We start from the raw sequence: 26,195 nt of genomic DNA, 5'->3' as shown, positions 1-26,195 counted from the left end.
TTAATTATAATCACTTACTTAAGCATTTTTCTAAATGTTTTAAACAAACTTAAAAATAATTTTTTTTTAAAATGAATCATATAATTCAAATAAATACAATGATAAGCAATGAATGAGCACAGTAATAGAATAGATGTTCGTTGTAAAAAAAAACAATGAATAAGCCATCCTCGACGAAACCAACAAAAATAATGTTAAGAATCCGATAAAGTTTCGAGTTCAATTAGGTTCAAGTTTGGTTTCCATTTTCGGATAATTTTGAATAATTCAGATAAAAAATTATATTTTAAACATTTTGGTAAAATACTGGATAAATTTAAATATTTTGGAGTAAATATTTTTGGAATCCGGTTCTATTGGAGAATTAAGATAATCTAGAACATTTTGGATAAAAAGTACTAGGGTAATCCAAATTTTTGGGTAGTTTAGTTTATAAATTGTATTTTAGAATATTTGATAATTATAAAACGAAAGATAAATATTATTTTAGGTATATAAATTGTATTTTGCAAAGTTTGGTTCTTGATTTGCTTCCGATCTGGTTTCAATTTTCTTTTACAAAATATAGGAATCATTATTGATTCAGTTTGGTTTCGTTTTTTGTTTGGTTTCATTGCAAATGAGGTGGATAAAAGGAAAATAAGCAATTTGTCAAATGGTTAAAATCACATGTGATATATTTCAGTATTGGATTATTTTATAAAAATATTTAAAACTTTAACAAGATTTGAATATATTTTTTCTCAACAGATATTATAGTTAGTTTAAATATATATTTCTTCAACATATTTGTTAAACTAAAAATAATGATTATGCCATATTAAATAATTAATCAAATAATCCTAGTAAAACTTGTTTATAGTAGATAAAAAGTAGAATCTAAATAAATAGAGTAGATATGCTATGTTTATGATGTATAACAGATCATATTGCATATGTGTTCAACTTTATATGAGTTATATTTATTATTTTAGTCAATACATAACTTTTTTGTAAATAGAATCATTACACCAATGGTAAACAAACACTTCACATTGTGAAGTTCACAAGCATAACTAAGATAACTGTTATTTTTATATTTATGTTTAATTCGTTTTGAGTTTAAGCATTTACTTATTATATAGTATGGTTATATATTGTATTTTAAATTACTTTATGTGTTGAACAAAACTTTTAATCTTCGATTCAATTTTAAGAAAATATTATTTTAAATTTATTTGAACATATCATTTTATATTTGTATTGATTAAACTATTTCGGTCATGCTAGAGATCGACCGTTAAACATAAACTAACAGAATTTTCGCAGAATAGAATGATTTCGTTAACGGGAGTACGAGATTTATTTGTGATTTACTGAAAAATTAAGGATTAAAATGACGAGATTTATTTAACAAGGGTTAAATTTAAAAGTAAGATATATTTTGTCCAATTTGGAGAAGCAATAAAACTCGGTTCTACGCCATCGAGAAAAAAAAAAAAAAAAAAAAAACTCAGATCGGTCTCTGCTCTCTGCAATATTATCCACCTGAATCGATCGTTTGCGTAAACCCTAGATTTCAATCCTAATTAGCTGGAGGAGATTGAGCGATGGGGAAGAACGATTTTCTAACCCCGAAGGCGATGGCGAATCGGATGAAGGCGAAGGGTCTTCAGAAGCTCCGATGGTATTGCCAGATGTGCCAGAAACAGTGCCGTGACGAGAACGGCTTCAAGTGCCACTGCATGAGCGAGTCTCACCAGCGTCAGATGCAGGTCTTCGGCCAGAACCCCACTCGCGTCCTCGAAGGCTACTCCGAGGAGTTCGAGACTACCTTCCTCGATCTCATGCGCCGTAGCCACCGCTTCTCTCGTATCGCCGCCACCGTGGTTTACAACGAGTACATCAACGACCGGCACCATGTTCACATGAACTCCACGGAGTGGGCGACTTTGACGGAGTTTGTTAAGTACTTGGGGAAGACTGGCAAGTGCAAGGTCGACGAGACTCCTAAAGGTTGGTTCATTACTTACATCGATAGAGATTCTGAGACTTTGTTTAAGGAGAGGTTGAAGAATAAGAGGGTTAAGAGTGATTTGGCTGAGGAGGAGAAGCAGGAGAGGGAGATTCAGAGACAGATCGAAAGAGCTTCGGATATGTTCAATGCTGGTGATGATGGTGAGAAGAAGAAAGACGAAGACTTGAGTTTGAAGAGTGGAGTTAAGGTTGGGTTCTCTCTTGGTGGAGGGATTATTAAACAGGCTGTTACTACTAGTGGTCAAGCGAGGGGGGAGAGCTCGAAACATATGTTTGAGGATGAAGAGGACGAGAGAGGGGAGAAGAGGAAAAGAAGCGGAGGAGACTCGGAGAGGGGATCGGCTTTGGCTGAGTTGATGAGGGAGGAAGAGAAGATGAAGGAGAGGATGAATCGTAAAGCTTACTGGTTGTGTCAAGGGATCACTGTGAAGGTGATGAGTAAAGCTCTGGCTGAGAAAGGTTATTATAAGCAAAAGGGTGTTGTGAGGAAAGTGATTGACAATTACGTTGGGGAGGTTGAAATGATTGATTCTAAGCACGTGCTACGAGTTGATCAGGAGGAGCTTGAGACGGTGCTTCCACAGATTGGAGGGTTGGTGAAGATTGTGAATGGGGCTTATCGTGGTTCAAACGCCAAGTTGTTGGGTGTGGATACAGACAAGTTTTGCGCTAAAGTTCAGATTGAGAAAGGCGTCTATGAAGGAAGAGTCATAAAAGCCATTGAGTATGAGGACGTATGCAAAATTGCTTAGATCTTTAGACATATCATGTTTTTACTGTGCGTTGTACTTCTACGTGAACCTTTTTTTTCTGCAAGTGAGTTTCAGACACTCAATGTTGTAATAAACACAAAGTGTTCAAAATCTCTTTTGTTTATTTTCATTCTCTTTTGTCTGGTCAAATCTTTGTAGCGAACAGGGTTGCATCTCAGAGGTTGAAGCATTTTGATTTCGGACAGATCATCTCATGACCAAGGTACTGCAGATGACTCTATTTCAGACCGTATGTTCTTGACTGGATTATCTTTTGTTTTAATTGGTTTATTTAGTAGCAACCAGTATCTCTACTTATGCGATTTAGTTTCGTATGAATTTAACATCACCATGTAGATCAAATGTGTACATGAAACTTTAATCTGTCAGCATCTTGTGTTTGACGCAGCTCTTTTTACATTTATAATATTAAGACACTGTGTGTATATAGTTGTCAGGGATGTTGTGTTGGCGCCTTCCATATATAAGTTTCCTATTTATGTTGTGTCAAGGTTGAAGCAAATGTTATCAAAGTTTGCTTCATGTAACAAGCAAGGTTGATAGGTCGTAATGCAGAGTATTCGAAGCTCCTGTTTTGGTTTCATCCAGTCCACAAGAAGCTTAGTGAATTTCAGAAAATAATGTGAATTGATCTACGGAGTCCACAAGTATGTTCTTCGGGGAAATTAGAATTTGTTTTTGTCCAAACCGAGAAACTGCTTGAAAAGTGAAAAACTCAGGCGGGGAAATTTGTTATACAAATCCAAGAGGAAGAGGTGAATACATTCTTGCTATGTGATTATCTCAGTATCTTTCCTGAGTAATTGTTTGCAGCCTCAACTTAAGGATCATCATGAGATATTTTCTTTAGAGAGCCAGTGACACTTTCGCTGAACATACCACTTTTTGCTGTAGTGTTGTGTTTCTCTTCTTGCAGAATTGGTCAGTACTTAAGAGTGAAAGCACGATTGGTATTGTAATAAAAGAATCAAAGTGAGGGGCAGATGCGAATTTTTTTGTATGGTAGGAAAAAAAAAAGATCAACCTCATTGGTACCATTACAAGATGACACGTGGCAAAACACACCATAGCCACTAAATCATGCAAACTTGTAATCCAAACCACACAAGGTCTCCTCCATATGGCAAAATCCAAGTAAATCTCTGTCTCTTTACCTTGTGTCTGAGCTCGAACCTAAAGAGGATAAGAATCAACCATGTCTTTAGCTCCGACCAGTTATCCATCTCTCTATTCACTACCAAGAACCCAGCAAAACCCTGCCTTGATCACTCAACCCATCTTCATTTCCGCCAAAAGTCTCTTCCTTTCGAGCAATTCGTGCAATACCCATGTGGCAAAACGCCGGAACTTCGCTCTGAAGGCATCGGAGACAGAGCCCACAGCCAAACCTGAAGCAGGAGGAGGAGAAGAAGAAGAAGAGAAGTACGAAACATATGAGATAGAAGTGGAGCAGCCTTATGGTTTGAAATTCAGGAAAGGAAGAGATGGTGGTACTTACATTGATGCTATCTTGCCTGGTGGATTTGCCGATAAAACTGGAAAATTCACAGTCGGAGACAGAGTTATTGCCACAAGGTTTGCTCTCTTCTTTTCTCATCCTTTGAATTTTGATTACCTTTATAGAGATTGTGACTGGAATCTCAATTATAGGACCTTCGAACTTGGCCCTGTATCTATCTTTGCATTGTGTAACTAAAGAACGTTGAATATTTTGAGTGTGCAGTGCAGTGTTTGGAACAGAGATTTGGCCTGCAGCTGAGTACGGTAGGACTATGTACACCATCCGTCAGCGAATTGGTCCTTTGCTTATGCAGATGGAGAAGCGTTATGGTTTGTTTGTTTGTTTGTTTGTTAACATTCCCAAAAAACTACTCTCTCTCCCTTTTGTGGTTCTCTAAGAAACTTGTATTGTTTCTTGTAGGTAAGGTGGATGATTCTGGTGAGTTAACAGAGAAAGAGATAATAAGAGCTGAGAGAAATGCCGGATTCATTAGCAGTAGGTTGAGAGAGATTCAGGTTAGATTCTTATTGAAAGCTTCTTTAAAAGTATTGTTGTTTATGTTGTTGTTACACCAAAATAATGTATTGTGAAATGTATGGGGGTAGATGCAAAACTATTTGAGGAAGAAAGAACTGAAAGCTCAACGGGAGAAGGATCTTCGTGAAGGGCTTCAGTTTTCCAAGTTAAAATCCTCAAGTTCTCTTGTGAGTTAGCACTCTGAAAGTGAATGTTGACTTGTAATCTCTAATTGATGTAGGAATGGTAAATATGAAGAAGCACTGGAGAGGTTTGAGTCTGTGTTAGGCTCTAAACCAACACCAGATGAGGCATCAATTGCAAGTTACAATGTTGCTTGTTGCTACTCTAAACTTAATCAGGTAAAAAATACTATAATCTTTCAGATATTGCAGCATTTTGAGTTTTTAGAGTTCATAAGACTTCCTTTGATAGGTTCAAGCTGGTCTCTCTGCTCTGGAAGAAGCATTGAAGTCAGGATATGAAGATTTCAAGGTAATCTCGATGACTTGTCATGTTTCCCTAAAAGACATGTTGTTGTCTGTTGAAGCTGTTGAGGGATTTGTTTTGTTTGCAGAGAATCCGAAGTGATCCAGATCTGGAAAACATCAGGAAGTCGGAAGCTTTTGATCCACTCATGAAGCAGTTTGATGAATCTTTCATCAACGAAAGTGCCATTAACGCCATCAAATCCTTGTTTGGCTTTAACAAGAAATAGTTCACCACCTAAAGACTTGCAAGTTTATGTCTTTTTGATGTGATTCTGTTCATAGCTTCGCTTCTCCTCTCTTCTTGGCTTATATATATATATATATACTCTTGAGGAATTGTATTCAATCTTAAAGGTGTTCTTTTACCTGTGAATCTCTCTCTTTACCATTGCAGTCTCAGTTGTATTTTTTCTCATATGAAATGAAAGTAAAACTCAGCCTCTTTTTACGACCAGACATGTAGCGTAATGGTTTGTATTAGTATGTCATGCTAAATTCAGATACGCTTATGTGCATGCATTAGTTGTAGACAACATGAACTCAAGATACATACATTATTTCCAAACATTTAAGGAATCATGATTTTATTAATAAGATAGATTCAAAATTTCAGTAAACAAATCACATTCTCTTGGTTCAAAACCATTACACTTAGCGCTCATCTATTGCAAGCTAAAAGGAATCAATATGCGGCAGAGTTACTTGATCCACTCAGTATCCATATCCTGAAACAATAGTAGTAAACAGAATCAGTGATGAGACATGAATTTTTTGGTGGATCTTCACCGGAGATTCAAAGTATCTGAGCGTCTGAACAAACCTGAGTTGTCCATTGGGTTGCCTGCGGGAACTGGCTCAGGTTCCTTGATCTCAACAACAACACAGTCTGACATCAAGAATGTCTTTGCAACCGAAGCTGCGTGTTCCAAGCAACATCTCACAACCTAAATCCAGACCAAAGCATACTCAGGTTCTCTGATGATCAAATTAGCTAGTGAAGACAGTTTATGCATATGCCAACTACTGACCTTTGTTGGATCAATGATTCCTGCAGCCATTAAATCCTCGTACTTGCCGGTTGCAGCATTGTAACCGTATTTCACGTTCTCGTTAGAAAGCACCTGACAATGAATAAAAAGACAGCTCTTCAAGCATCTGCCTTAAACCAAGAGCACGAGGTTATCGGTTAAACTACCTTCTCGCTAACTACGCTTCCGTTGACTCCAGCATTCTTGGCAATCAGTTTCAGAGGGTAACTCAGTGCTCTTTTCACGATATCCGCTCCAACCTGAAGTAAGAGAAGTTAGAAGACCTGAAGTGTTTAGGGATTAGAAACTGAATGCTTGATCAACTTACCTTTTCTTCATCATTTTCAAGGGTGGCTTTAATGGCATCAACCTTGGAAGCAAGGCGAAGCAGAGTACAACCACCACCAACGACAATACCTTCCTCAACAGCAGCCTGAAGAACAATAGACATGCTGATCAGTATTGTTCACGAGTACACTTTCAAAACCTCAGAATAAAAAGAAGATCAATCACCTTTGTAGCATTAAGAGCATCTTCAACTCTCAGTTTCTTCTCTTTGAGTTCTGTCTCAGTTTGTGCTCCCACCTTTAACCAATACAAAGTATCTTTAATTAAAAATCTTTCGAGCATATTCTTTTGTTATATTTAAGAATACCAATTGTGTTTGTAAGTAACCTGAATCACAGCAACTCCACCAGAGAGCTTTGCAATTCTCTCATTCAGTTTTTCCTTCTCATAATCTTGCTCTGCTTGCTGCACAAACCAAACACCACTTTACTATTAAGTACCGACCAAAAGTAATAGAGATTTCTACTACAAGTTAACTTCGAGTGAATACCTCAATAAGATTCTTAATCTGTGTAACACGCTTTTGCACTGCCTCCTGTGTGCTCCCATCACCCACAATGGTCGACGTCTCCTTTGTGAGGACGACCTTTGCGGCATGTCCAAGAACCTCTTTTCCAGCTTTGTCTAGTGAAAGACCAACTTCCTCACGAATCACAGTTGCTGCAAGCACAGATTGGAAAGAAAAAAAACAGGACATGATTAAGACCACAACGATTATGCCTAAACACAAGGGCTGAGCAAGTTACCTCCAGTGAGAATGGCAATATCGTCAAGGTATTGACTCTTGCGCTCTCCAAATCCTGGAGCTCTGAGAGCTGCAATCTTCAGTGTACCTCTAAGCTTGTTAACTACAAGGGTCGCTAATGCCTCCTGCTCAATGTCTTCTGCAATAATTAGAATTGGGTATCCGCCTCTAATGGCATCCTCCAGAACACCAACGAGATCCCTTGCATTGGTGATTTTCTTGTCAACAAGAAGTAACTGCAGTCAAAACAAACAATGCATCAGAACATTCATCTGATGGATTGAGGTCAGAGTTAGGAAACACAGTTACCTTGCAGTTGTCGAACTCAACTGACATTTTTTCACTGTCTGTCACAAAGTAAGGTGAGATGTAACCACGGTCAAATTGCATTCCTTCCACAACGTAGAGTGCGTTCTCTGCACTTTTTCCCTCTTCAAGTGTCACCACACCTTTCCTGCCAACTCTGCTCATTGCTTCGGCAATCATACTTCCAATCTCTTCGTTGTTACCCGCACTAACAGCTGCCACATCTGCAAGTTCACTGTCTTCAACCTACATCAGACATGTCTTACTTTTAAGTGATCATACTTTTGATTCGTATTATAGTAAATGAAAGAAAGATATGTATTATAACCTCCTTAGACATTTTCTTGAGCTCGGCAACCAAAGCCTTGGCTGTCTTCTCAATGCCTCTAGTGATCAATACAGGGTTTGCACCAGCAGCAACCACCTGAATAATACAAATTCCCAGATAAATATCACAATTTTTTTCATCAGAGAAAGCTGAAAGAAGAACGGTATGCATACCTTGACACCCTCAGCAATAAAACCTTGTGCAAGAACCACAGATGTGGTGGTACCATCACCGGCCAAGTCATTGGTCTTGGCAGCTGCTTGCCTGACAAGCTTTGCACCAATGTTCTCAACAGGGTCTTCCAGTTCAACCTACAGTTGAAAGTTTGGAGTTACAAGAGTCTATTCAATTAAAAATATAAACATTATAATCAGAGCGGGTAAGGATTCCATACCTCCCTAGCAACAGTGACACCATCATTAACAATTCTTGGAGATCCATACTTGCTCTCAAGAACAACATTTCGCCCTTTAGGTCCAAGTGTAACACCAACTAGGTCTGCAAGCTTGTTGACACCAGCCTAGTAGAAATGCAAAACCTTTAGTAAACTTTGGGAATACTAAAAGAATAAAAAAAAAACAGAAACCTCACTTGAAGTCTCCTAATGGTAGTCCCGTCTTTGTTGAAATGCAACTCCTTGGCTGCGCATACAATTGCAGGACTGGATCTTCTGAGCCTGGGGCACACGTTCTGCCTCCTTCCGAATGAGCTTGAAGACAACTTGTTCATAAGTTTCTTATCAGATTTGTGACCATTTGGAGCAACCATTGAACCAATGGAAGACGTTGCTGTGAAAGTTGACGCCATTTTGTCACTAAAACACACACAATTCGACAGTAAGATAACATTTCAAAGATATGAAAGAAAACAAAAAATCTCTTCTTTTCGTCAATATTTGGATAAACATAGTCAAAATAAAGGTAAACTGGATGAAAACTCGCAACAATGTCTGAAAAGAAGAAGAAAGGCAACACACATTTCAAAGCAAAGCTCACTAAAAACACTAAGGAAACAATCATTTTTATATCAATGAAACGTTAGGGAAATGAATTACTACTTTAAGGAAAAGAGTTATAAAAAGGTTACAGCAAATTCTCATCCAACATAACAACACCAAACATAAACTGAGCCACTGAAAATGATTATAAATGGTAAGGAAGAAAAGGAACTAACAGAGGAGTGAAGAAGCGAAGCAGGGGAGGAGGTTCTTCACCGGAAGGGTTTTTTCCGGATAAGAAAATTGGAAGGGAAGTAGTAGTAGGTTTATCTCTTTATTCTCGCTCGCTTGGAAGATGCCCTTTTAACGTTCCCTTAGCTCTTCAAGCTTTTGAGTTAATCATGGCCGTTGGTTTCAACGCTCCAGATTGGTAATCGTATCCTGGATCTATTTCCCTGGCCTTTGCTTCAACTTGGGCCTTAATCCTTGGCCCCTTTTCGGATACAACAACAAATCTCTCTCTTGCAAGATATTCACTCTCTCAAGTGTTTTTTTAACTACCGTTTGGTATGCAGCTAGAAGCTCCAGTAAGCAGAGTTTGTGGTCTACATGCCCACCAAGAACAAGGCAAGTCATGTCACTCATCATCATCTTGGTCCAAAAACCCATTTTCTTAGCAAATCATGTGTTTTCTTTTCACGTTTGATGCAGATTTTGGACGCAATCAAGTCGACTTTCAAGTACTAGCCGTTCTATCTGTTTCTTCACAAAACTTAAAGAACTATATAGTTTGTCTATTTACACGGTACTAAGTGTTTCTTGATAAACTAATAAGCCATTAATTGCCTAATACCATATGTGGCCACTAAAAGCTAACAAATAATCGTTAAAAATGATCTATGATACTCGAAACATTTAAGACACTAAAACTGCAAATCGGCTTAAAAGGAGTTTATTACAGAGTCTAGGTGTCTTATTACAAGATGGTTAGCACAGAGGTTCTAAGTTACTATGGTATTACTCACTGAAACAAACATTACATGAAACAGGTTAGCACAGAGGTTCTAAGTTACTATGGTATTACTCAGTGAAACAAACATTACAGGAAACAAGATACGTGGAAGAAACATAGAACAAAAAGAAAACAAGAAGAGAGATTACATTGGCATCTCCTTTCGGTATTTACAGTTTTTGGTTTTCAATCTGGATCAAACCAAGTCCTTGTTGAAAGATGATAACCTCACCAAGCGCTTTTCCACCACCCTGAGATCCCTAGTTCTTGACAATCCAAATGTAAACATGCTTTTTTGTTTCTTTTCATAAATAGGGCTCTGCTTGTATCAAAGGATCATAATCAAACCATTGATTAGTTTAAGATGTATAAAAAAAAAATACAAAGAGAGATATAGAAAGTTGGAGGGCTTACAATTATTGCTGGATTTTCCTGAATTCTGTAAGAACTGGGTAAATATTCTCAAAGGCGGTGTAAGTCTCTTCTCTCATCTGATAGTGATTATCATCAGATGAGCCCAAGTATTTTCATAACAAAATGTGTTTAACTCTTTCTGAGAGAATGTAAGATTATTTATTTTACCTTGGCTCCAGTTATAACAATCTTTCCAGACACAAAAATAAGGAGTACTATCTTTGGTTGTTTCATCCTATATATCAGTCCTGGGAATAGTTCAGGCTCGTACTGGAGAGAGAGAGATGCGAATCATCAGATCAGACATTATTATCTCCAACAAATACAATGATAATACGATTCTTGTGGTTATCAGTTATCACTTACACTTGAGAAAGCACTGTGAGAGTATGCAAGACCTTCAAGCCTAATGGGGAATTTGACATCACAAGACCCTACAATGTTCTGAATCTTGAAATCCTGCAAAGTGTGTAATCAGCTTTTTTAATTACTAGACTTGTTTCGTACAAATTTCTGCTTAGAATGGCGCTGTATTAATCAGTGTGTGTTGGATCAAAACCAGAGATAGATCATTGAATACCTTGAACTTTGCAGGAAAGCCAAGCTTTTGGACAATCCGAGCGTACTGAACAAACAAATAAGACTTCTTTTTAACATAACAGAAAACAAAACACCTACTGAAATTCTATCATGTTTATGACCACCACAATGTTCCTAGAAGACAGAAAAATTACCTTTCTTGCAGCCAGCTTCGAAAGATGTTCACTCTTAGCTCCAGTACACACCTGAAATAAGACAACATAGAAGCCGCGTTAAGACGAGAACAGGGTAGATCGATCAATACAAGAAAAAGGTGAACAAATATGCTGTAAAGACGATATAGCATTACCATTTTCCCAGAAGCAAAGATCAAAGCTGTGGTCTTTGGCTCTCTTATCCTCATGATTACCGCAGCAAAACGCTGGAACATGAAACACACGGAACATTAAATTGAATCCCGAAAAATATAAACAAAATTAACTTTAAACTTCATTTGGCCAATCAGGTTCAGAAAAAAAAAACAAGCAAATGTGACGTGTGTAAAAAAATCATTTCATATGTTAAATACAGAGGTGAAGAAAGACAAATGGCTCTCAGAATCACTTATTTAATTAAGGTCCAAATCAACAAAGAAAAAGGAATGAAAACCTTGGGGTTATATTCAGCATTACGAGCCTGCAAAGCAATGGCTTTAAGATCAAGCTTGCAGTCCAAGTTCACTGTCGATACAATGTTTCTGAAACACACAATGACAAAAAAAGTTTAAAAAAAAAAAATCTTAGTCATTTCACAAAGCACAAACTCAAGAATCTAAAAAGGACAAGAGAGAGAGAGAGAGAGCTCACTGAAGAGTTGGAACGATCCCTGAAGGATGCTTGCTAAGGTCAACTGGCTGGCTCCCTTCCATTCCTTGTTCAGCCATTCTCTAACACAAACAAACAATCAGCTAGAGATCTCGACACAGACAGTATAACTGAAACTCATGTGGATCTAAGCCGACAAACATACACGAGACAACAGATGATTTAAATCGAATTCATTGACCAAATAAGGTTGTAATAAAAAAAGGGTTTTGATTACTGAATTTTACGAGCATAGAGCTTATACAATTGTTTCACAATCAGACACGGACCGTTTTTGTTAACAGAGGTATGAAACTAATCGAAAGAACTATGAGATCCAATTCGAAACGACAGCTTAAAAGGTAGGACGAAACTGAAACCAGATCCGAGTAATTGAACCCATAAGAAACAGAATCAGACCTTTCGCTAGTTTGCAGTTCGGAATCTCAAATCTAGGGTTTCGTCAGCCCCAAATGATTGGAAGAGAAAGATTTGAAAAAAGGGGTAGGCTTTATATATATACAGAAGAAGAGGAGATTTGGAGAGGGAAAAGAAATTTGTAAAATGGGATTTATAAAGGAAGAGACTCGTTTTCTAGATATCGCTCCCTCTCTCTCTCTCTCTAGAGGCCTCTTGGGGATGAGATTTGTTCTGTGAGGGTCGTGTTTTGGATCTGATGAGGAGCTTATGGACTTCTTTTCCTAAACTACCCCTCCCTCATTATGTAGAACGAGGGTAGTTCTGGGAAATCACGTGGATATACCTAACATTACTGTCTTTGCTGGAGATATATGTCAACGACCACTCTTTGTCCGCCACGTGTTTGTGCTCGTGCGTGTATTCTTTAATTTTATTGCAATATATGTACATTTTGGTTAAAATAATCAAATCCGCTTCGGACACTTGATCAAACTAGAGTGTGGTTATGTAATAAACATGATTTACACACCATAAAACATAGTAACTATGATTAACGATGAATATATATAGGTTTAAGAAAAAAAAGTTTAAGGAGATCAACGATTTTGTTTTCCAGGAGCTCCAGGTCCCTTTTTACGAGCTTGGCCCGATACACTCCCTGAGAGCATCTCCAAAAGAAACTCTATAACTCCAAATATAGAATTTTTTGCTCTCTAAAAAGGAACTTCAAAACTTCAAATTTGAAGTTTTGAAGAGTGAAACTCCAAATATAGAGTTTCACTTTTCAAAACTTCAAATTTGAAGTTTCATCTTTTTATTTGCATTTTGGTCCTTACAATTATACATCATATTTATAAATTCTTAAATATTTTTTTTGTTTATTATTTTAATCCTTAAAACTTTTATATCTCATAAATATTTCAAATTTGTTATATAAACTTAAGTTTTACACATGAAATTAAATAAAAAAAATTAAAACAAGATTTATAATATTTTAAAACTAGAATTAAACAACAAGAATATTACAAAAAACCATAATAAAAACTTATTAAAAAGACACATGAAGATATAATTATTACTCAAATTTAAATATTATAACAACACTAATAGTCTGGTAAATTTGCTCCGGAACCTCCAAAATCTCCAAAATATTGTTCAACAAATTTTGTGTAACCGAAAATGATTGTTGTTGTTGCTCTTGACGCATTTTTCATATGATTCTTTCTTGTTCAGATCGAATGTATTCACGAATATTAACATCATCGATAGAAGCTAAGTTTTTTAGCAATATTTTATTTTCCTCTTTTATTTCTTTAAAAGCTAACTTTTTTGCTTCATTTTGCAGTCGTAATTCAATCATCTCATGACCTTTTTCCCTGCTTGTTGTACTTTCGTTTAAAAGATCAAGGATTTTTTCGTTTGATGATATCAAACTATCAGCAGACATATTATGAGGATATCCGGTTTCAACAATTTTTGGCTCGTAATCTACAAATAAAAAATAAAGAGAATCATTTCTTACTTCGAAATGCACTAGTTGATCATATATGGGAGCATTATGGAAATAATTTTATGCAATAATGTAATATTTGCTTGCAGTTTAATATTTAATTATGTACTTTTATTTATAATTTTATATTTTAGTGTAAGATTTTTTTTAATTAATATTTCTGTAATATTTATATATATGTATTTGTTATTTATAGAAGTTTTATAAATTTACATCAACTATGACAAATATAAGGATCATAGTGTAAAATATAAATAATTTTGAAGTTAGATTTGAAGTTTTACTTTTGGAGAAGAACACATTGAAACTTCAAATATAAAGTTTTGGAAACTTCAAAATAGAATTACTTTTTGGAGATGCTCTGAGACCCCCACTTTTATACTTGCAGATATTCGTTCCTCTTGATAATTGTAAAACAAACCCAAAAACATAACAAAAACAAAATGAGATACATAATTGAATATGATATCTGTTTAAGAGAGGAATCAAAGCAGACACTTACTCGGCAAGGTTCGGGCCATCGTTGTGCTGTTGAACGCTGAGAGTAAGAGAAGAATCAAAGCCACTATTGATAAAACCTGACGATTCATCCCTTTGCTTGCTTATTCTTTTGGTTAAGATTACTCTGAGAGAGGTAGCGTTATAAGTTCTATACTTATACAGAGAAGGAGGAGATGATGAAACATTTGGTATATCAAGTTCGTTAAAGCCGCACCTTTTGTTATTTATGAATTTCCAACTACTAATCTAATCTTCACGCGTAAACGCGATCGTTGACTAAACAATGTACTACACTGTTAATTAAAGTCAAAGCGCAACAAACACCACAAGCTGACTTTTACAAAATTCTCCCAAGAACTGTTCAAAACAAATGATAAAAACTTCTGTTTTTCAACGACTAGCTAGTGTTCAACCAAATCTGAGAAGCTTTGTGTACAGACACAACAAAAAAACAGCTTAAAGGTTGAACCGTGGTCAAGATCATATACCTATAAAGTCTTCTGTTGCCTCAAGTAACGTGTTTGAAGATCATATACCTAGAAATTCTAGCAAATTGACTCATCCAGTGAATCCACGGACCCATGACCCATCCGTGAAGACTAAAATATTATCGGCAAAACTCAAGTACGTCAGATTCACTACTCAACACTGCGGATGGTACTCAAATTCTCCATTGGCTTCTGCCTCATTTAAAAGCTTGGAAAGAACATTGTTCATGATCCCATATACATAGGGAAAGAGAGAGAGCAACCTTATCTGATGTAAAGAATTCCTCAAAGCTCCCATTAACCGCCACCGAAAAGTTGCCGTTAAAATATATACAAACACTGATCCAATGAATAAATTGATCGGGAAGATTCATGGCTTTCAAGTCGAATGTGATAAAAGGCCACCTAATTATGTCAAAGGCTTCAGAAATGTCAAACTTAATAGCACAATGAGGAGATGTAGATGTCTTGTGGTAACCAATGACCAACTCAAAAGCAAGCACGACATTCTCCAAAAATAATCTTTGTTAGACAAAAGCACTATGATTAGGTTCAATTGCTTATGGTATTAGAACCTTGAGGCGGCCAGCCAAGACTTTAGAGATAACCTTATGTAATAGATTACAGCATGCTATTTCAGAGCATTCTCAACCTTTGGTATTAAAGACAGGATGGTAGCATTGATCCCTGTAGGGAAGGAAAAAGTATTGGACCGCAGTGATAAACTCACTTCCAACAACAGACCATGCATCAATGAAGAATTCCGTTGTATAGCCATCATAACCCGAAACTTTATCATTAGGGAGGGAGTGCAATGCAGAAAATATCACATGAGGAGTGACATATGCCACTAAACTTGCATCCATTACAGCGGACCATCTGAAGGTCAACAAATTCTGGAGAGAGAGAACTGAAATATCCTCACTAACATCTTGATATTGTTGGAAAAAGCTCTGAAAAATGCTGTACAACTTCTTTTTTTTAATATATTTTGCGCCAAAGAAAGAGACACACCATCCCCATTAATCAAAATTTTGATTGAATTCCTTGAGTTTCTAGCCTTGACTGTTATGTGAAAAAAGCAGTACTATGATCTCTTGCTTGAAGCCATCTGATACAAAACTTTTGCAGAAAGAAATGTTCTTCAATACTAGCCAATTTGTGCCTTACGTTTGAAAGTTCATCAGCCACAGCAAAGTTTGAGGGAGTTGGATCTAGTAGGACCTGATTTTACTAGAAGCACAATGCCTCATACGCCTGTTTTGTTCTCTCCGTAATGTTTCCAAAGTGATTCTTAATAATTATTCAGCGCTCCCAACTCCTTAAGGAACTTCAACTTGTGATGAAACTGACTGAGAGTAGTTCTAGAGTCGAATAAGGGTTCTGTAGTATCTGTATAGTAGGTAGAAACTGCTCGCGATCTGCCAAAAAGGTGAAAAACTTAAACGGCCTTCTAACTTCTTCTCTTATATCCGATAATAACACCATACATCTAGCATGATCAGAAACTTCCCCCATTATTGCAGCTAGCATAAGAATAAGGGTACTAATGCATCCAAGTCCCATTTATCAAAGTCCTATCAAGTTTATTCCCTACTGGATTACCCTCTCTTTTTTTCTACCATGTGAATGAACAATGCACCCACATACATTAAATCAGTGAGTTCATAGTTTTATAATAATAATTTATTATGCTGGTTTTTGAACTAATAAAACACACATCCCTTATATATTAATTGAGAAACATTATAATATTATTTTGTAGCTACATGTCACCATGAGAATGAAATTCAAAATTCTTAGAGAAATAGGTTGGTCATCTTAACTTATATTATATTTTTTTTATTAAACTAACTATTAAATTGATAAATAGTGTACAAAATAATATTCTCGTACTTCTTTAAATAAAAGCTACGGAATTGCCTAATATGATTAACATATATATCACAATTAATGATTATGAATAATAAATATTTGATAATAATTTTTGTATCTTAGCTCTTTTTGTTTAATTTTATATTATTAAAAGATACTAGAGATTTTACCGCGCTACGCGCGGTTTGTTTGTTTATAAATTAATGTTTAAAAGATGTAAGTTTTAAATTTTCATACATATAAAAACTTATCTTATATATTGATTATAAATATATTATTCTTTGTGATTAACTATTTTCTATAATTTTTAACCGGTCAAAATTCAGTAATCACAATTTGCTTATTTCGAAGTTTACAATTTACAATTTACAATTATAACCTAGTAAAAATACATTGAGAATGTAAAAAAAATAGATATCTTTTAAAACTTTTTTTGTTATCCAAAACATTGATAATTTTGAAATAGAGGGAGTATAACTTAAACATAGAAAAGTTTAAAATAGAGTACTTTTATTATGTGCTATATTATATCATTTATTTGTTTTAATATGATAGTTCAATTTTAAAATGTGTTTGGTATTTATTATTTTGTAAATAAGTGTTTATTATAATACTGTGAAACTTGTGGAAGATTTCATTATAAACGATTTCATGCTTAGATACTACATAAAGTACTTTGGATTGATTATGTGCATTACACATGCAGATATATTTGTCATTAGTATTGTGTATAAAATACACAACCTTGCAATATCGTATGTATGTTAGAGTATAAACATACTTCGATTATTATTTTAGACTCTTAAAGTTAAATATTAAGCAGTTTATGATGGAGGTAGTATAGCGAGAAGCCAAATGCATCAATTGGTAATGATCTAACCTAAATTGACCTTTACACAAATTTAATTGGTATAATATTATAAAAAAAGATGGAAATCTAATAGTATATACATAATAGACTGGAGGTAACAATTAAAGAAAATCTTCGCAATGTAATTTTTTAGATTTAAAATTTTTTTTAATAGCCAAAACTTTCTTTTATAAATAGTAATTGCTATTTAATTATTTTTTCTTAATTTTTGTCCAAAGTCCTAATTTATTATTAATAAATTAGTTAAATAATTTGTTTTTCATGGCAAAATAAAAATTTGACATTTAAACTATTGACTATAGCCACTTGATTTAAACTATTGACTGTAGCCACTGACCCCAGTTTATTATCTTTATTTTTATGGATTTGTTTAGTTTTCCAATAATTAGTTTATTTATTGTTCTCTTTAGATTTCTATTTAAATATTCAAATTTTGGTACATTCTAATCATTATTAACAGTTAGAGGACATTTAGCATATAGCTAGCCAACCAATTAGTTGTATATGTATGTATAAGTTTAAGTAGATTTAGAAAATATAATTATAAAAATATTAGATTATATATTTTTTTGTTTTGAGAATTTTTTTTACTATTTACAAATTGAAAAGGTAAAACTGTTTTATGGTCGAGTTCTTCATATGTATTTAGTACTGCTTTATTTCGGCTAATTGGAATCTTTTATTTTCTCATTTTTAATACTTGCAAGCCATTTATATAAATTATTTTGATATATATTTTATACATTTAAAATGTAAATAATGTAATATATGTAGCATTGACCATTTTGCATGAGCAAAATCTTTCATAGAAATATGTTTTTGAAGGGTTTTTCTATCTTCGTAACCAAATCAACTATAAAATTTAAATTTTATCTGATGATACTTGTTTATTGAAAATCTTTTTCTGATTGTTGAATTTCACTAACCACCTAATGTTGTTGTGTTTAACATGAATATGTCATATAGCAGAAAAGAGGAAAATGTCAATATAAAATATTCACTAAAACAACTTATTTTATTTGAACGTAAAAGTAATTATTTAATGAATCGTGCATTCTTGAGTTTATGTGGCCTTATACATAAAATTTTGGAATTTCTGGAAAAATAAAAATTCAAATTTAGTTGTAAAATATGATGGTTAAAGTCTTAAAAAACTGATTTCTGATTTGAAAATCCATGTCTTTTTTTTTCCAGATAACAAAAATAATCCACAACGCTGGCCAGCCACATGTTTTTGTATCCTCTGACATCATAGATGCAAATTTAATAAAAATTATTTACTAAATTTTATATACGATTTGGATGGCCATGAGAAACATAACTCAATTTTAATGCCATGGAACCTTCTCAGCAACAAAACCAAAACCTCAAATGACACTAAACGTGTTTTGAAAAAAAGATCTGCATCTCGAGAAAAGAAACAGGCCATTAATACCTAGTACTCCTTAACTTCCCCCACCACTTCGCTTTCACCTTTTCCACTGAGACACCAGTTTCTTCACTCCCAAGTTTGCTATAAGTATCATTTTGTTTCCCCCTTAGTCTTTCCTCCATATTTTTTTCCCATGTCTTAAACATCTGATTCAACACACAGACACACATTTATATATAGGGATATATGACTATTCTACGGCAAAATTAATGAAAATTAAATCAATGTGCACCTGCTGAAACATATTGATGTTCATGTCGACATGATATTCGTCGGTGTTGAATCTGAGATAACAAATAAGAACCTCTTTGAGTTCTTCCTGGTGGTTGATACCATTCTCTATGATCATCTCGATCACTGCATCTCTAAAATATTTTTGAGGAGCGCTCGACCATTTGGCTACTGCAAAGACTTCCGTTCTCCTCCATCTGCTGCTTCATCAAAAGTTTGAGCTCTCAGTTTAGCCTTCCTTAAGTCTTCAATAGCTCTTAACTTTGCATTTCTAGATGCTCTTTGTTAAAAACTCTAACCTTGATGTTTTCTTTCGTTCTGATCAAAGCAATTTTTTTTTTTGTTTTCTTCTAGTCTTACCTTTCCATTCTAGGGCGAGGAGATCCATACTTGTTAATGACAGAGGCAATTTCAGCAGCAGAAAGCGTCCCGGCCAGGACGCTAACTCCAGGAGCAATCAAAAACGTGTCCTGCAAGCAAAAAATGATTCAAGCATTTTGACAGAAACTAATCTCGGTCACTAAGGGTTTTTAATGAAATCTTAACCGGTTTGTTGGGGGCAGGAGCAAGCTTCTTTCTATTCTTCTCGAGTGAGGCTAATCTCTGCCTCCTCCTCTTAAGGAAGTTAATCTTGCAACCAGATCTCAGAACTCTAGTGGTACTGTCAAATAAAAATCTACTAATGAGACAGAGACAGGTGGCGATCAACTAAGCACTAAACACAGAAGAAAACGTACCCAATGTTTCGACCAACAGAGATCTGACCACATATCTTCTCTACTGTAGCTTCTCCTCTGCGAAATTATGTGGTCTCTTTGGATTTTGTTCGAGAAGCTGTTGGTCACGTCTCTCGCATCTCTACTTATCTTTATTCGCCTGAATCTTTGGCTTCTGATTTGGATCTTGATATCCATGTGGATCTGCTCGCCCTCAAATCCATTGTTCTAGCCTGAGAATCAAAATACGAAGACAACGTTAAACCAAACCTAAAATGAATTCAAGAAAGTATAAACATAAAATCACATTCAGTTTAGTTAACATATTCACTGGCATATATCTTGACTTTTTGTCGTGTAGCTTCTGAGTTCTCTTATCAAATCTCCAATTAAAAGTTCTGGCCTGATAATCAAAATAAAAAACGTTTAACCCCACTGAAATGGACATGGCTAATCACTCTCAAACTTGATAAAAAAAACATAAATCTAAAAACTGCACCTTACAATCGGTGGGGAATGAGTAGGACAGTTGATTGTAAATGCCATGTCTACCATAACCGAACCGAACAGTTTTTAGATAAAACGGACAATCTTTCATACCTGTAGTATCTTTCATACCGGGATTTAATACTTATCCTCCTCCGCCGTTGAATTAAGAGAGAGATAGAGATGACGGTGGTCGGTGGGATAGATGGCTATGGTCCACTATCTTCAGGTCCGACGTCGCTGTGCTCGGCTACACCTCAACGATCTTAAGCCACCGTCGTCTTCCATGGCACACTTCACCTCCACATCTCTTGCCGCGTTGCTTACTCTCAACACAAATCAGAAAGTACTATCAACTATGAAGTAAAGGAAGAGAATGAGAAAAGAAAAGGAGAAACAAAATCTGGATCTAGGAATGTCGAAAGACGGAGAAGACGAAGAGAAAGGGGCCGGGATTCATTTTGGAAAAAGTTAGATTTGTCATTGCCTATCTGACGTGGCGGAGAGCTGTTTTCCTATTGGCTGATTTTATTGTCTGACGTGGACATCTTCTCTGATGCTCATATAACCCTTTTAATATAGTATAGATTAAACAACTACATTAACCATATAATAAAAAATTAAAATTAAAATTTTATATGTTATATTTTGAATTTTTAAAACCACTATAAATTATTAAAAACGTTAAATGTCTTACAATAAAATTTTGTGATCAATGGTTTAACTTTTTTTGGTATAACAAGATACAAATGATCATAAATCGTGTGAATATGAAGTCTCATTTACTAGACATTCATATTATATTATAATATAGTTTAAAATTAAACTAAATAATATAGAATAGTACTTAAATATGATAATTTCTAAATTTGTATTGAAAAAGTATTGAAACCTTAATATTTTAATTTTGAAATTTGCATTAAATAATGGCACATTAGAAATTTTGTGTTTATCATATGAGTATGAATTCTCAATACTAAATATTTATATTAAAATATATTGTATATCTATGTCCATGTCATTGAAATTTAGTTATATACCATATAAAATAAATAAAATGATTGTTTTGATTTATATACCAAAAAAGTATCGTAAATAAACAAGATGTATTGTTTTGATTTATGTATTTACTCTAATTTAATTATATACATAATACGTAAATGAATACAAATAAATAATAATAGATAAAAATGAGTTTTATATATAACATTCATTTCGCGCAATTGTGTGGGTTTTAAGCTAGTTAATAAGTATTCATAAAAAAAGTATGCTCGTATTTGCGGATAAAACATTAAACATGATATATCATCTTGCTCGGGTATCAAGAGATACTTTATTTTTCTCATGTTTATTGTTTGGATATAAACATGTACAATAATATGATTTTACAACATAAGCGATAACTATGATGATCAACTATTTGGTGTTCATGAAGATCAAAGAAAACTTTGAAGAGATCAATGATGCTGTTGTCCAGGACCAGGAGGTTTAGGTGATTTTTTACGAGCTGGCGGCGACACACTCTTGGAGACATCAATTTTTAAACTTGCAGGTACTCCTTCCCCTTGATAATTGTAGAAAATAAAATCAATTGAATAATGAAATCTGTTTACAAGTGAAAAAAATATTATATAGAGTTCAACAAGAAGGTCACTTACTGAGCAAGGTTCGGCCCATTGTTGTGTTGTTGAAGGCAGAGAGTAAGAGAAGAATCAAAGCGACTAATGATAAAGCCAGACGATTCATTATTTTCTTTTGGTTGAGTATTACTCCAAGAGAGGTAGTAGTGTTATAAGTTCACACAAGTTGTATACTATATATATAGAGAAGTAGATCTGGATGGTCTATAAAAACTACAAGTGTGTTAAAGCCACACCTATGTTGTGTTTTTACAAACGTGATACTCTTGGCTTGTAGGAATCCCCACCTAATAATCTTCACGCGTAAGCAAAAGTATTTCATAGGAACGCGATCCTTGACTAAACAAAGGTACTGCACTGTTTCTTAAAGTCTATGGACTCCTACAGTGGTGGTGGTACATAACATAAACACACACACACATTCATAAGACTTTTGTTTTTCAAAATGTAACACTCAACCAAATCTGAGAAAGCTTATTTACAGACAAAAAACAACAGCTTAAAGGTTGAACCCATCCATGATCATATCAAAAGCTTCGGTTGCCTCACGTAACATTTTCAATCCGATGAATTTCTGTCTTGAGACGAGGACGACGAGAACAAGCTGCTAAACGGCCATGGAATCGAGAATGCGTTCCTATTACCATCATCGTTCTCCTCTTCTCCTTCTCCTTCGTGACGGTTTGCATCGCTGTTCTCAGTTCCCTGGCTGCTGCTGCTGCTTGAAGCAGAAGAAGACTCACCAACTCCATTGTTGTCATTTGTTGCTGAGTCAGCAGTAGTCTTGGTCTCATCTGTAGGTAACTGATACCGACAAACAGGGCATGAACTGTGAAGCTCAAGCCACGGGAGCAAGCAGTCAGCATGGAAGTTGTGCTTGCAGGGCATCTGTTTAGCCTCGACCCCAACCTCAAAATCATCCAAACACACAGAACACTGCAGACTAGGCTCTTGGATTTTGACAGTGGCCAAAGACTCGACATCTTCTTTACGAGCTGGAGGTGTTCCGTATCTGTTGGGATCATTCTCCGCTAAACGCTGGAGCAGCGCTTCGAATCCAGGACCGATGAAATAGTCGCTTAGAGAAGAACCATCAGGCATAGAATCCGTAACGAGAGAGCGTGGGACGGCGATAATCTGATGATGAGGACTGATGACGATCAAGCGTTCATTTGACGGATGGTTGTTGTCATCATCATCTCTGTTACTACTACTCTCAGGTTGGAGTGCTCTTACTCCACGAAGCAATTGCACAACGGAAACGGAAGAACGTCTTCCCCTTCTCCTAAGAATCTCTTGAAGCTGCGAATCCAAGTCTCTACCGTTTCCGTTTTCATTCTCAACAGACTCAGCACTCTGGTTCCTTGTGGCAGAGTTGTTCATCATTTCCATCAAGATGGGAGCCCAGATAGAAGTGGTTGTTGCTCTCCGGTCCTCATCCATCTCTTCAACAAAGCCGCTTCGACAAAAGGGGCATTTGATCTCGTCTTCCGTCATCACAGCATTCACAGTTTGGGAACACATGTGGCACCAATAACTCGTTGCATTAGTAGCTTCTTCCATGGCCTCTATTCCTGTTCATAGTCACAAAAGATTACCATGAGCGAGAAAGAACAAGTCTCGATGAAAACCCGTTTCTCAAACTCACCTATTAATCTTAGATAACAAACTTTTTTTTTTTTTGGTATTATTTACAAAGAGGAAGAACAAATAAGGCTAGTCACGGAGATTAAAATGACAAAAAAAATAAAATACTAACCAAAACGATAAATGCAAGAAAGAAAGTAAAGCACCTTTTTCTTAAACTCCGAGTCTTCTTCAACAGAACAGCAGATGAATCTCACAGAGACGAAAGAAAAAATAAGGAGCAATCTATCTTATTAAAACTCAAGTACAAATTTGGAGTGTTTGGAGACTTGAATAGGACTATTAAAAAAATTTGGAGTGTTTGGAAACATAAATTGTAGTCTTCTAAAAAAAAATTAATTTTGTTTGGAAACAAGGATAGTAGTATTAAGAAAAAAAAGAGTAATGGGCTTATGTTTTTAAGAAAAATTAAAAGTCCATCATATTATAAAAAACTATCTATCTGGGCGAGATTTAAAATATACGAAAACGGGTCAATCTAATCGCCTAAAACTTTTTCTTTTCTAAACTAACCATAAAACAAAATTTAAACTTTATACACATATTTCAAATCAAAATAATAATTTAAAGTTGATTTATATCAAAAATTGATTAAAAACTAATACATATATTCAAAAATGGATTTTTACTAAACTATTTTTCAATAACCATTATACAAAAATGTTGTCAATATATATAATAAAAATACAATACAAAGCCCAATTTGAAATACTAACTCAAATTATCGTTTTTATATTTCCTATTAAGTTTTATAAATATAATATATGTAATTATTTATATGATGGTACGTATAAAATACTATTAATTATATGATTACTTATATGATGGTACGTATAAAATACAATTAATTATATGATGACAGTATACGATATATAATAATGAATAGGGATGAGATTTCGGGCACCCATACGGGTTTGGTTCTGATCGGTTTGTGTTTCGGGTTTTCGGAGTCAAAAATTTAAGCCCTGTTAGGATGTTTCTAAATTTTGGTTTGAGTTTGATTCGGATCTTTGCGGGTTTGGTTCGCGTTTGGATAACCCATTTAAATTATTTTTAAAGTTTTAAATCATTATCTATTTTAAATTTCTCAAAATCTATAAATAAAATAATATATTACCTATAAATTTGAATAACATATGTCAGAATACCTAAGCTTAACATATCAATTGGTTTGATTTAAAATTTTGGATATGGAATCAATAATTATTTTAAGTATTTTTGGTGATTTGAGTATACTTTAACTATTGCAGATATTTACTTTTGACTATCTATATATAGATTTTCAAGTATTTAAACCAATTTAAAAGTATCATTCTTAATGTTTTATATACGTTAAATCTAAAAATAATTAATATATATATAAGTATATAAATCTATTTTTAGATAAATTCGGGTACCCGAATACTTCGGTTCGGATCAGATTTGGTTCTCTAAATAACAAAATTTTGAATAATTCGAATATTTAATCAATTTATGTTCGGGTTTGGTACTATATTTTCGGATCGGTATAGGTTCTGTTCTTTGGATTCATTTTGTAAAACCTTAATAATTACATGAAAAACAAATATCAACATATTTTTCAAAATGTACACCCGCGCGCCTGCGCGGGTCAAAATCTAGTTTCTGATTATTTTTGAAAATTAGAAGCAAGCAAAAGAGAGACAAAGGGGGTTTAAGTTTTTGTGTGGAGGAGTGTTGATTCCAGATCCTTCTCGGTTTCTCTCCTTTTCTGCTGATTGATTACGACATCATTTTTAAATCAGTCGGACTTTTTTCTCTAAAAAACTTATTAAAAATCCATGACATTTTTGGGGTTTATTTAATACTTTAATATAGGCTTTTTAGCTCCACTTTCTCTTGGGCTTTATCTTATTTATTCTATGGGCTTTACACGGTGTTGTAGAAAATCCGAACGATGGCAAAGTTTTGCTTTAAATCGTCGGAGCGAACTCTTAATTTATGAAAACTCGATTAAGTCTCCAAACCGCATCTAACATTTCCATATTAACCGGATTCAAAACATGTCAAAACCCTCACATCACATGGAACAATGTACAATGCAACAATCTCCATCATATCACGTCCCCACAGCATGTAACTACAATCTTCATACGTATGAGCAATCCACAAGATTCGAGCTAGTTTATAAGTATTTTTTTCTCTTCTCAAGATCATCTCCCTCTAAACTCATATCAAACACACAAGGACAACACCTATACACCCCCCAATCTTTATACTATCTCCATTGAAACCCAAAACAAAACAAAACAAAAAAAAGTAGCTCCATTTACACACAAAAGATAAACCCGGAAAGAATCATCAGGTAGATTCTTAATCTATAGTCTATTCTAACCACGTACCCCCAAATAAATAAATGTTTTCATACAAAATAAATAATGAAAAAAGCTAAGTAGAAACGGTGCTTACTTGTCGTCATCAACATATATAATCTTCTTGGGTGAAGAGGATGAACCAGGAGATATCGAGGAGAAGAGCGCAGAAGAGGAGAGCAGCGTAGGTGCGGCCGAGGCTTTGGCTATTGCTCTCGATTGCCACAAGCGCAAACAACGCAATCACCAAG

At 34.8% G+C, this 26,195-nt stretch overlaps 6 protein-coding genes and 1 long non-coding RNA gene across 10 annotated transcripts; 3 read left to right on the top strand and 4 right to left on the bottom strand.

Moving 5' to 3' along the window:
- Positions 1–1,137: 1,137 nt before the first annotated feature.
- On the top strand, positions 1,138–2,918 carry LOC103829782 (KIN17-like protein). The gene has a single exon (XM_033291139.1). It carries the CDS (start codon positions 1,590–1,592, stop codon positions 2,766–2,768), a length of 1,179 nt encoding a protein of 392 aa, XP_033147030.1. The 5' UTR covers positions 1,138–1,589; the 3' UTR covers positions 2,769–2,918.
- A 965-nt stretch (positions 2,919–3,883) lies between these two features.
- Positions 3,884–5,750, top strand: LOC103829781 (protein MET1, chloroplastic). The gene is made up of 7 exons (XM_009105478.3): positions 3,884–4,364; positions 4,513–4,619; positions 4,711–4,805; positions 4,896–4,972; positions 5,048–5,168; positions 5,242–5,301; positions 5,384–5,750. The coding sequence occupies exons 1-7, from the start codon at positions 3,985–3,987 to the stop codon at positions 5,522–5,524; spliced, it is 981 nt and encodes a 326-aa protein (XP_009103726.2). The 5' UTR covers positions 3,884–3,984; the 3' UTR covers positions 5,525–5,750.
- A 78-nt stretch (positions 5,751–5,828) lies between these two features.
- LOC103829780 (ruBisCO large subunit-binding protein subunit beta, chloroplastic) lies at positions 5,829–9,466 on the bottom strand. 2 transcript variants are annotated; one of them, XM_033291108.1, is made up of 15 exons: positions 9,266–9,378; positions 8,644–8,866; positions 8,447–8,572; positions 8,226–8,363; positions 8,053–8,148; positions 7,728–7,970; positions 7,420–7,654; positions 7,164–7,333; positions 7,001–7,078; positions 6,839–6,910; positions 6,654–6,758; positions 6,493–6,585; positions 6,326–6,418; positions 6,118–6,241; positions 5,829–6,022 (listed from the first exon to the last, which is right to left on the bottom strand). In XM_033291108.1, exons 2-15 carry the CDS (start codon positions 8,857–8,859, stop codon positions 6,009–6,011), a joined length of 1,803 nt encoding a protein of 600 aa, XP_033146999.1. In that variant the 5' UTR covers positions 8,860–8,866; positions 9,266–9,378; the 3' UTR covers positions 5,829–6,008. The 2 variants fall into 2 exon arrangements, with proteins under 2 accessions (XP_033146999.1, XP_009103725.1); XM_009105477.3 differs by having other exon boundaries at positions 5,854–6,022; positions 9,226–9,466.
- Positions 9,467–9,789: 323 nt separating this feature from the next.
- Positions 9,790–10,123, top strand: LOC117133939. Its single transcript, XR_004458011.1, has 2 exons — positions 9,790–9,975; positions 10,039–10,123. It is a non-coding gene; the product is annotated as an uncharacterized LOC117133939 (long non-coding RNA).
- On the bottom strand, positions 9,986–12,475 carry LOC103829778 (TATA-box-binding protein 2). Its single transcript, XM_009105475.3, has 10 exons — positions 12,218–12,475; positions 11,801–11,880; positions 11,604–11,691; positions 11,305–11,376; positions 11,150–11,200; positions 10,996–11,040; positions 10,782–10,874; positions 10,584–10,685; positions 10,416–10,492; positions 9,986–10,320 (listed from the first exon to the last, which is right to left on the bottom strand). Exons 2-9 carry the CDS (start codon positions 11,875–11,877, stop codon positions 10,418–10,420), a joined length of 603 nt encoding a protein of 200 aa, XP_009103723.2. The 5' UTR covers positions 11,878–11,880; positions 12,218–12,475; the 3' UTR covers positions 9,986–10,320; positions 10,416–10,417.
- A 6,236-nt stretch (positions 12,476–18,711) lies between these two features.
- LOC103868392 (transcription repressor OFP5-like) lies at positions 18,712–19,922 on the bottom strand. The gene is made up of 5 exons (XM_009146496.2): positions 19,863–19,922; positions 19,672–19,786; positions 19,486–19,595; positions 19,127–19,325; positions 18,712–19,040 (listed from the first exon to the last, which is right to left on the bottom strand). The coding sequence occupies exons 3-5, from the start codon at positions 19,491–19,493 to the stop codon at positions 18,891–18,893; spliced, it is 357 nt and encodes a 118-aa protein (XP_009144744.2). The 5' UTR covers positions 19,494–19,595; positions 19,672–19,786; positions 19,863–19,922; the 3' UTR covers positions 18,712–18,890.
- Positions 19,923–22,307: 2,385 nt separating this feature from the next.
- Positions 22,308–25,346, bottom strand: LOC103868391 (E3 ubiquitin-protein ligase SIRP1). Of its 3 annotated transcripts, none has more exons than XM_033291143.1 (3): positions 25,236–25,346; positions 23,727–23,839; positions 22,308–23,541 (listed from the first exon to the last, which is right to left on the bottom strand). In XM_033291143.1, exon 3 carries the CDS (start codon positions 23,528–23,530, stop codon positions 22,526–22,528), a length of 1,005 nt encoding a protein of 334 aa, XP_033147034.1. In that variant the 5' UTR covers positions 23,531–23,541; positions 23,727–23,839; positions 25,236–25,346; the 3' UTR covers positions 22,308–22,525. The 3 variants fall into 3 exon arrangements, with proteins under 3 accessions (XP_033147034.1, XP_009144743.1, XP_033147033.1); XM_009146495.3 differs by having other exon boundaries at positions 23,761–23,839; XM_033291142.1 differs by having other exon boundaries at positions 22,308–23,535; positions 23,761–23,839.
- Between the last annotated feature and the right edge of the window lie 849 nt (positions 25,347–26,195).

The sequence above is a fragment of the Brassica rapa genome, chromosome A05 (genome assembly GCF_000309985.2).
Source record: "Brassica rapa cultivar Chiifu-401-42 chromosome A05, CAAS_Brap_v3.01, whole genome shotgun sequence".
Lineage (NCBI taxonomy): Eukaryota > Viridiplantae > Streptophyta > Magnoliopsida > Brassicales > Brassicaceae > Brassica > Brassica rapa.
This window is presented reverse-complemented; position numbering and strand designations above follow the sequence as displayed.